General features: G+C 35.6%; 1 protein-coding gene across 3 annotated transcripts in view; it reads right to left on the bottom strand.

Annotated features, from left to right (window-relative positions):
* Nucleotides 1-2,660: 2,660 nt before the first annotated feature.
* The window catches only part of XIRP2 (xin actin binding repeat containing 2), a 74,089-nt gene continuing 65,493 nt past the window's right edge, over nt 2,661-11,256 (bottom strand). For 2 of the 3 annotated variants that reach the window (XM_043487969.1, XM_043487970.1), the window contains 2 exons: nt 9,202-9,335; nt 4,501-4,568 (listed from right to left, as the gene is read on the bottom strand). In XM_043487969.1, coding sequence (XP_043343904.1) covers nt 9,241-9,335 — 95 coding nt within the window. In that variant the 3' untranslated portion in view covers nt 4,501-4,568; nt 9,202-9,240. Of the gene's footprint in view, nt 4,569-9,201; nt 9,336-11,256 lie in introns of all 3 variants that reach the window. The other variant, XM_043487971.1, reaches the window with a different exon arrangement.

Below are 11,256 nucleotides of genomic sequence, written 5' to 3'. Positions count from 1 at the left end.
GAGTTTTGGGTGGTTCTATATATTCTTTTCCACTGATCAGGTACTCCTGTCCACTCCCAGCTGGTGTTCGGCATGCACTTCTGTGTCTGAAGGTGTCTTCCTGATTTATCCATGGAGAGAGATGTACTCCACGTCCACCTACTCCTCTGCCATCTTGTTCTCTCCCCAAATATATCTGAATTTTTAAAAAATCTTACATGTTACCCAAGGAAGGTGAGGCAGTCATAATTATTTCTGATAAAGAAGGTTTTAAAACAATATGTTGTTGTTGAATGAAGGTTAAACAAAAGAACAATTCATATTTTTCTGTTGTCTTCCCTGATATCTACATTAGCTAATTTTAATCCCAAGTTTTAACATAACTGACAGTTATGTGGACTGGGATACCAAAATTAAATGAGAAGAATCCCAAGGTAGAAATTTTATAAAGCAAACCACCTTTGTAAAAGTGCAACTGACATTAAGAAACTAAATCTCAAGATATTGCTATCATCATTTATAAATTATTTTTTCTCTATGGAAACTTTTGTGTAATCTTAGCATATATTATCTCACAAGACGTAATTAAAGGTTATATGTGCAACAACTAGAATCCCAGATGCCACAACTAAAGATGCTGCATGATGCAACAAAGATGGAAGATCCCACATGCCACCACTAAGACCCAGTGCAGCCAAATGAATAATGTGTGCATGCTCAGTGGCTCAGTCATGTCCAACTCTTTATGACCCCATGGACTGTAGCTCACCAGGTTCCTCTGTCCATGAGATCTCTTTGGCAAGAATACTGGAGTGGGTTGTCATTCCATCTCTAGTGGATCATCTCAATTTAGGGATTAAACTTGCATCTCCTGTGTCTCCTGTATTGCCAGGCAGATTTTTACCACTGAGCCAACAGGAAGCCAATAAATAAATAATAAATATTCCAAGAGTAGATAAAAAGTGGAATAATTCAATTTAAACAATAATTTTGCTATTGTAATACCACAGTTAACTGTTTTCTTTGCAGATTTCCACAGTACTCCATTAAACTGGGTAAATATATTCCCACAAAATGTATATGTTGAAGCCGTATTCCCAATGTGACTATATATGGAGGTAGGGTTTGTATTAGAGGTAATTAAGGTTAAATGAAGTTACTGGAGTGGGGCCCTAATCCAATAGGCCTAATATCTTTACAGGAAGAGGAAGAGACATCAGCAGTACACCTGCATAGAGAAGAGGCCATGTGAGGACGCACTGAGAGGGCAGCTGTCTGCAAGTCAAGGAGAGAGGCCTTAGGAGAAACCAATCCTGCAGACACCTTGATCTTGCACATCCAGCCTTCAGAACTGTGAGAAAGTAAATTTCTGTTGTCTAAGCCAACTAGTATGTGGTACTTTATATGGCAACCCAGGTGAATAAATAATGTCTTAGGAACCTGTTGAGAACATGCTAAGAGAGAATTGTTATAATTTCTAAAAAGAATGAGTTTTCAACATTACATTTTGGTTTCATACTTGATAGGAAGGCAATGGTTTGTGCTCATGTAGAAAAATACAGGATAAGGCCTATTTCATATATGTACATTTTACGTCAACATGCCTTTTCATATTCTTGATGACAAAGGACCTTTGCCAACAGAGGTCTGTCTAATCAAAGCTATGGTTTTTCCAGCAGTCGTGTATGGCTGTGAGAGTTGAACTATAAAGAAAGCTAAGTGTCAAAGAATTGATGCTTTTGAACTGTGGTATTGGAGAAGATTCTTGAGAGTCCCTTGGACTGCAAGGAGATCCAACCAGTCCATCCTAAAGGAAATCAGTCCTGAATATTCGTTGGAAGGACTGATGCTGAAGCTGAAACTCCAATACTTTGGCCACCTGATATGAAGAATTGACTTGTTGGAAAAGACCCCGATGGCTGGGAAAGACTGAGGCAGGAGGAGAAGGGGATGACAGAGGATGAGATGGTTGGATGGTGTCACACTCGATGGATATGAGTCTGAGTAAGCTCCTGGAGTTAGTGATGGACAGGGAAGCCTGGCGTGCTGCAGTCCATGGGGTCTCAAAGAGTCGGACACGACTGAGCAACTGAACTGAACTGAAGTCACATGCAGTGGCTCATTTATATTTACATTATTTTTCTTCTCAGAATTATCACATGTATTTGAGGAAAGGAAAATTCGGAAGTGAAATTTTCAAAAGACAGTGTTTTGTAACAAAAATTAATATCCATTAAATAGGGTAAGAAAAATATCTGACAAAATGTAGTGATATCATTTATATGTTCACCAATTGCATATATAGTAAGCATTAAAAATGTGTGCCATAATTTTTTAAAGTAACTTCTAAAACCTTTCACATTCAGTTGATTTCTGATTATGAACTTCACATTATTTTGATGAAAAGTGATATGTTTTCATTAAATGTTTATAGGCATGTTCCATGATAGTTTAACAAAGGTAAATAAACAACCATAATAGTTCTTGTATCTTTATAAAAAGAGCAAAAAAGAGAAATAATATTTTATATTTTCTAAAAATACTGTGGCTCTGGCTTAGTATTTAATTTTTCCAGGAGTGTGTGTTTGTGTATTAAATGCTTGCCGCAAGACAGATATTTCCTAAATCATGAAAACATACATGCTGAATGAAAATATACATGGAGAAAAGAGACACAAATGTTTTGGTTTGCACCCCAGGTGATTCAATTTTATTTCAGCAGAAATTATAGAGGAAGTGTAAGAATTGGTGATAAATATCAGAGTACAGAATGTCACCATGATGTTATCTGGCATGTTGAAAAAACAGAGCAATACACTTAAGTACCATTTGATAAGAAAACATTCAAGAATGTTTCATCTCTTGATTCCATTCAGACTAAAAGTAGATTCAAACCAATTATGAAAAACATCATCTAGTGTAATACAAGGAATTATTATATCCATGTGGATCCAATGGATATATTATACCCATTGTGATAGACATGAGATTTCTGAATGTTTACAAATTCGACAAAAGGTTATCAAAACCCCCAAAGTCTTCTTTCAGAACACTGATATTTCTCAGTGCCTGAGTGTGACTGCAAGTGGCCAGGGACATTCTACTCAGTGTCACTGTAGTGTCTATTCCTTTTAATTTGCTCTTCCACTGTGAGTTGTTCAGACTGGACTTCCACTCTGGGAAATGGAGGCTTGCCTGTAAATTCACAGCTCGGAGCATCAAAATCTGTGTCTCCTTTGACGTGTGCTGCTCCTATTGTTTGCCCATGCCAGTGTTTGATGTCCTTCCCCAGTTCTCTTAAATACGAACATGGCATATTTTTAATATGATCTACAGAATCTATTAAATTATGCTTAAAAATGTTCTCATTCCTTTTGGAAAAAGCAGCAATTTTCACAGTGTTTGAAAAGAAGAAATGTAGGTTTTTATTATTTGAGTGGTTTCCTTTGATGTTGAAAATATTTGCCTCAGAAGAGGGCGTTGAACTTTTCCCATCATTGAGGCCTGACCTGGGGACAGACTGGACAGGCCTGCCAGCAGTAGCTCTGTCAGTCTGCGTACCGAGAGTCATAGCCAGCACATTTCCTGAGTAAGTCTTTTCAGATTCAAATATACCAAGTAACTCCGAGAGTTTAGAAGCATTTTCTAAGTTTTCAATTTGATATTCATTTGCAGTGTAGTATGCTTCAGCTGACAGTGGCAATAGATTAGGAAATTCTAAAATAGATGTCTTCTGCCTGCAATTATTCAGATATGATGCTGCTACATAATTGTTATTATTATTCTTATTCAAATTGTCTTTACGATTTTCTGGTACCACCTCATCATCAGTGTTAGCAACCTGTAAAACTTCTGCACCATCAGCTTCATTAGCTTTTTCATTTTTCTCTTTCTCAGCACTCTGCACAACCGCATTATTGCTGTCATTAAGATCCATTTCACTTTTCCTCTTATTCTTTGTATCTTCGGCCTCATTCACCTTATCTTGTACATCCTTATTTCCTTCCTTCTTCTCTTTTCTTGCTTCATATGTTTCCATTTCTTTGATTCCTGTAATATCTTCTTTCTGACACATGTGGATGGATTGCAGGCATGGCTGAAGGAAAGAAATGTTATCTCGTTCTTGTCCTTTATTTTCCACAGTTTTCATGTGTTCTATCAGTGATCCACTTTTAAATTCAGCAAATGTAGGGGATGTCATTTCCGGTGGCCATTTAGGTTTACTTATTTTGAACTCTTCCTCAAGGGGGAAGGTTTTCTTAGGTATCTCCCTGGAAGGAGGCCAAATGATTTTTAATTTTCCCCTCTTTCTACATTTTTTCAAATCATCCCTTTGCCCTTCACTGTTACCAGCATCTAAATGTTTATTAAGTTCTCCAAGCATGGGGGTATTTTCCACATTGTTTTTACACATATTTGGTTCTTCATTAGGAGTAAAGTCAACTGAGCTGCTTTGATTTTTGCAGTTCCATTGATCTTTATGTTGTTTGTGTCCAAAACCTTCATCATAATTTCCTTTTGATTTGAAAAGTTGTTTAAAGTGAGGTTTACAATATATTTGTCCATGAAGTGAGGCATAATTTCCCAAACTGTCAAAAAGAAAAAACATTTTTTAACATTTTATATATACACTGCAAATTCATAGAGTTAGGGAATTGATTATTTCAAGGAATGAATCAGAGATTGAGTACAATTAACTTACTGGCAATAGGAACATGCCTATTAATTGAACACTCCTGTTAGATAATATTCACCACTAATGCCCCCTATAATACTTGTCTTGCAGTACTCAGAATTTCATGCTGTATGTCAGGTACTGGTACAAAAGGTGCTATAGTGTAATGCATATGTAGTTAAGGATGATGTAAAATGGTAGGACTAAATCTTTGCTAACTTGGAGAATTGTGAGGGGTTGCAGTTTTCAACAAATCCTGAATAGCATACAAAAATTAACTATTTGAACTTCCTAGTTAACTGAATTTTGAATGAATGAATTGGAAAGCCTGTCCATGCAATTTTTTATCTTGTCTCTTTGGAAATATTAACAAATAGAAATGCCTGTTAAAATTAACATCACATTTAGTCAAAGGCAGCAGCATCATTTTTTAATATTTCTGAATTGCTACATAAAAATGGAGAGAAAAACTAAAAACCCAAGGATAAAATTACAACAAAACTAAGTGACAAGGTATCGTCATCAACCTCAAAATACAAGGAGGTAAGGACAATCCAACATCAGCTACAAGACTAGCGTAATAGTCGCATGCGTATGGATGACAACAGAGGGAGAAAGGAAGGTGTCTGATGGACCTGAAGGTATGAGACTACAAAATAGTCAGTCACTATTTCCTGGAAAGTATCACATGCCAATCGGAGAACAGCAGGTCAAACTGGGAGAGGTTTCGGCATTTCAATAGCCAGTGAGAGTGCAAAAGCCCAGTGGCAGGAAAGTCTGAAGAGGCTGGAGAAATTAAACTCAAAACTGACCCACTGGGATCCTTTAGATCCTACACTGTGAAAAGCAAACATGGGAGTGGAATCAAAAGTGAGGTGAACAATGATGACAGAAATCAAAAGGTCCCAGTCAACATGAGGGAGAGAATTCAAGACAGGAAATCCCAGGAATCAAGGCACCATAGTTTTTTGAAGAGTATAAGAAAATTAGAAGAGGTTGTGAAGTTGGGAAAACCATCCTGAATTTTGCTTCCTTCCAAGATTTGCGTAAATTAGCTTCATATAAAAATAAGCAACAGCAAAGTATCAAGGCCAAACAGTATATAAAGTTATTATAAGAAGTGAAAGAATAAGGAGCATCATCATTGTAGGCAATGAAAACATGGTAGAAAAACATGTTCTTGAAACATCAAACTTTTAACCTACTATTTCAAAATGAGCTAAAAGACATTAAGAAAATGATGAAAGACCCAAAAGAACAGCATGAATTGTAATTAGAAAAAGTAATAAAGAAGGTGTCCGGTATCAAGAAGAAAGCAGAAATAAAAGGAAAAGTCAAGCATGTCAGCAATAAAAACCAAACTAAAAGAAAAACAAGAGCAAATCAATAGGAAACAACTTAAGAAAAATACAGTTTTCCTGGTGGCTCAGATGACAAATAATCTGCCTTCAATGTGGGAGACCTGGTTTCAGTCCTTGGGTTGGGAAGATCCCCTGGAGAAGGGAATGGCAATCCACTCCAAGTATTCTTGCCTGGAGAATTCCATGGGCAGAGGAGCCTGGTGGGCTACAGCTCATGGGGTCACAGCGCTAGACACGACTGAGCAACTAACACTTTCACTAAAGAAAAATAGGAAAATTAAAAGATAAAAAATGTATAATCATAAATGAAAAATATATAGTAGGAGTTCCTGAATAAGAAAATAAAATTATGAAACAAGTTAAATACTAAAAAGCTATCATTTAAGGAGCATTTCCCAATATAAAAAAGAATGAAATTACATACTGAAAGATCACAAATTGTTATCTGTGTGTAAGAACTAAAGGAATAAACTTCGCATGAGCCTTTTCTAAGGAATCTACTTGAAAATAAGCTTGAGCAACCATAAGGACTAAAGAAATGTCAACATAGGGGTTGTGGGTTAGATTAAATACATTGTTATATATAAACTGAGATGAAAGAAGGGCACACTGGGAGGTACTGTAACATGTAACAGCTACATACAATGACAGCAAAGACCCAGTACAACTATTTAAAAAAATGGGGTGTGAGTGATCAGTGGAGCAAATACATTTTTTAATGCTTTGACAATCAAATTAGTGGTGCTGATGGTTTGTTTTTCTAAAACTGTTGTTCAAATGAATATGGGATAGTCTAACTCTGTTATCTGCTTTATCTTTGAGAACCAGAAGCCCTGAAGTAGAAGAAGATACAGCTGTCACAGAGAAGAGGCTAAGCAAAAGCCATGAAATTCTGAATTCAGTTTGAAAACATCACTATGAATTCCTATTTTTTTCTGTATATGTAAATATTCACTAGATCTTAACACTGAAAAGCTTAGAAATAGTGGTCAACTCAGTAGAAAGGGCGTCAAAATTATAGTCTTGAAATATTTTACATTTCTCACTAGAAGAAACTAAGGCTCAGAGAAATGACTGATTCTGCATCTGGGCCAGTAAATGTATAAGATGAGCATGGGATATCTAGTCCTATCATATAAAGAGGAAGTTATCACAAACAACTTGGGTTCTGTCAAAAGGACTTAGGAGACAACTTGAAGTAGCTTCCACGGGCCAGGTATAGAATAACTGGAGTTTCAGTAATGATGATAATTGTTTGTGTAAATGTGTAAATCTGTGAGTTTATAAAGACATTAAAATACCTTACTTATCTCTAGGAGATAAGAAACTATTATATTAAATTGTTAAATAAATAATTGAAACATTGACAAAACTGATAAATAAAGGAAAAGAATTATGGACTTCTTCTGCCTTTTTAAAAATTAACTGTATCACCGTGTAACCAAATACCAAATACAGGGAAGCAGCTTCTGTGAAAGTATTCTAATAATAAAAAATAAAGAACAAAATTTGAGTATCGGCATTTTGCAGACATCATTGAATGGATACAGGTATTACAAGCTTCAACATCTGCTATGTCACAAAAGGAGAGAAAAGCTGACATAATGTGTTAAGTATATTCTTGTCAATACTCCCTATGTTCTTCCAAAAGGAATCAAATCTTGTTTTAAACTAGAATTAATCTAGAACCTGGATTCAGCTGACAGCTTTTGAAAATACAGAGGATAACGGAGCATATGAACTGCAGTATGAGTGTGCATTCAGCAGTTCCAGACTGTGCAAAACTCCACAGGGCAAATGTCTTGGGTCTTTCACAAGTGAACAATAAGGAATGAAAGGAATGGATGGAGAGCCTATAGATTGTTTAAAAAAAAAAAGAAAGATATTTTTAAAAAAGGATAAAACCAGAGTACAGAATTTAAGAAAGCACATTTGGGTAAATAAAACTGTAAAATGCAAGGAAACAATTACTACAAAGGATGATATTTACTCACAGGCAAGAGACTGGCTATGTTTGCATAGGGCAAAGGAACGGCTAGCAATGTAGTATTTCTTGATCTTGATAGTGTTTATGAAGTGTTCACTTTATAATTCAGTGAGCCACATATTTACTTTTCTTGGTTTTCTGTATCTGTGGGTTTTATATGTGTTGTACTGTGTTTAATTGCTCAGTTGTGTCTGACTCTTTCTGACCCCAAGAACTAGGGGTAGCCTACTAGGTTACCCTACTCCATGGGGATTCCCCAGGCAAGAATAGTGGAGTGGGTTGCCATGCCCTCCTCCAGGGGATCTTCCTGACCCAGGGATCGAACCCAGGTCTCCCGCATTGCAGACAGATTCTTTACCATCTGAGCCAGCAGGGAAGCCTGGGTTTTATATAGTGCTTTTAAAAAATAACAGTCATTGAATAAATATTTTTGAGTCCTTATTATATGTTTGGGTTTACTTGGTATTGACAAAACAAACATTAACACATTTCCTACAGCCAGGGACAATTACACTAGACTGTGTTAGAATGGATTGAGCACAGGAGATGCTGCGATCCATATACAGGGGTAAAAGCAGGTCACTTCAAAGACATAAAGTCTCAGTTGAGGTCTGAGGAATGATCTGGGGGTGAGGCATGGGAAAACTCCAAGGAGCAGCAACAACATTTGGAATCAGCTAGATGTGAGAGGAAAAAATGACTTTGAAGAACTGAAATTCAGTCTTCATGAAAAGCAACATACAACAGGAGGGATGGGTGTTGGGAGATGAGAAGGGTCGAGATACTGAATTGCTTCCTAATTCATATTTATATGTTAATTTGGGGACTAGAAGAAGCCATTATATGTTGAAAACTAGGAAGTGATCCCAGATTTGCATTTTTAGAAAGATCATTCTGCTCACACAATGGAGCATGGCATTGGGAGAGGTTGGTGGTGGTGAGAGTTATTTCTCTTATCTATGTGATCTTCATGCTTGGACTAAAGGGACCCTTCTGAAATTTTAAGAAAGCAAAAATATCAAAAGGAAAAAAAGGTAACAGCCATCCTGAGCAACATAGAAAATGACCACATTTCCATTTGTTGTTTTAACTGATGGCAACAGGATTTGGAAAAACTGACGTCTTTGTAGAGACATGATGTTATAAGTATACTGCAAGCTCTTTGAATATTTGTGCCCCAGGCCACAAAACAGTTTTACCTCAGTTTACTGTTGCAGTGGTGGCAGCGGAAACAGGATTTATGAAAACTCTGCCTGTCTGCTACTAGGCACTCCATTGGATAAACCGTCTTTTGACAAAGTACACATACTTCCTGGTCTTGGAGTTGCAGTTTCTAAAAATAAAAATGTATAAGAGCTTATGTAATACTGTTTTCACTCACACTGTAAAAACAAAACAAACAGTAACAGCATATTAACTGGCCATGCAGTTAGTGTAGAAAGCTCTAAAAAAAAAAAAAAAAAAAAGAAAGCTCTAACACAACTGGTCTCGATGTTCCTTCTCTGGATGTGGGGCATCTGCCATTAGGCTTAAGGTTCTGGTACAATCAACCTTATTCTGGTTTCTCTACTATTTATACATGGTACAAGTTAATTTTTATTATTTTTGGAAATATACATGAGTAAAATGTGTTCATTAGCTTTAATACACTGAAAAGAATATATAGGAAAATCGGCCATGAGGAGACCTCCTGAGACCACTTATCATTCTAAATGACTGAACTTTCCATATATATAAAAGTTTATACCTAACTTGGTCTAAAGTTTTATTCTTTAAAGTATTCTGTAGAGATTTTCTAAAATATATACATATATTTTTTCAGCTGATATTTTATTTGTTTAGGTATTTTCTTGATGACTTACTGTTGACTCTGTGACACCAATTCTTAACAATAAGAGGAGACTCCTAAATACACTGAACTTTTCAGGGCCATTTGTCCTCAGTCTAAATAGCTTAAGATTTCAGGGCTTTGGGGATTCTTGTATCTGCCTCTTATGATTTCCCTACCTCTACCAAAGTCACATGCGAATGCCAGTTCCTATGAGTAATCGTAGTTAAAGTACCAAGTGTTTGCACAGTTATATTAGCAGTGTTTGCAAAGTGGTTCAAAACTGACACAACTTTTGCCAGAGTATTGTTTTGATTCTCACAATTATTCTGTAAGAATAAGCTTTTGTAGTAGTTTTATATATGAGCATATATGTGCACTGTTCTTTATATAAATAAATATTATATACACACACTTTAATGTTTTGATGCTTAATCTGGGCTACTAAGAAATCTCCTTTGTTTATTTTGTTCTAATAGGAGACACACTTCTATATTTAACACCAGTTTCCTGGCATTTTTTATGTCTTTAGTTAACAGAAACTAAAATTGAAATTTGAAATTAGACAGCTTTGCTTAATTATGCCAGAAGCCAGTACATTAAGAAATCATATTAACCTGATAAAGTAGACACATATGTTGCAAATATGATAAGGGCAGAATTATTAGTTTCAGAAGTTTTTATTTTTAGGCTTGCTATTTCTTTCAATCTATCCATAATAATGGGCTACATTAATTATGTTAAATCTTTTTATTGTGAAGCCTCATTCATTGTAAAAAGGAGGAAAATATAAAGAAATGAGCTGTTCTCTGATGTTAAAAAATCTGTACTAAGTTCATGTGTTTTAAATCTCTCTTCTTCCAAATATGATTATATTTTAAAATTATTGTTCATGTTTATCTGTGAATGAGGCCAACTGAGCTATACTTTGGGGTTTAAAAAAGGCAAAAGAAAATCAATTATAGAGGGAAAATAGCAGTGGCATTAGAGAGCCAATTTCACCCAACTCAGCAACAATAATTACATATACAAAAGGTCTAATTTCGTACCTACACTTTTGTCAGAGATCCCAATCAATGAATATCCTTAAAGCACATATGCCGAGTGTTAATTGTTTCTTGGATTATTACCAGGTTGTATTGAATGCAAACTCAAATACCACTTAAGTCTGGCAGTTAAAAATCTATCAATTATAGGTCAGGAAATATTATCTCATATTGCCTTTAACAAGTGTATAAAATAATATTTTAATAAGAAACACTCATAATGTACTAATGGTATACAATAATTAATACATATATAATTCCATATAAATAATTAATGCTATCACAATAACAATTATTATTATACCTGCTGCTTTATCCAAAGCCTTATTTACCTTGACAAACACAGGTCTCGATAACCTATATAGTAGTGTTTGTTAGTC

This window comes from Cervus canadensis, chromosome 15 (assembly GCF_019320065.1).
Source record: "Cervus canadensis isolate Bull #8, Minnesota chromosome 15, ASM1932006v1, whole genome shotgun sequence".
NCBI classification, from domain to species: Eukaryota; Metazoa; Chordata; class Mammalia; order Artiodactyla; family Cervidae; genus Cervus; species Cervus canadensis.
This window is presented reverse-complemented; position numbering and strand designations above follow the sequence as displayed.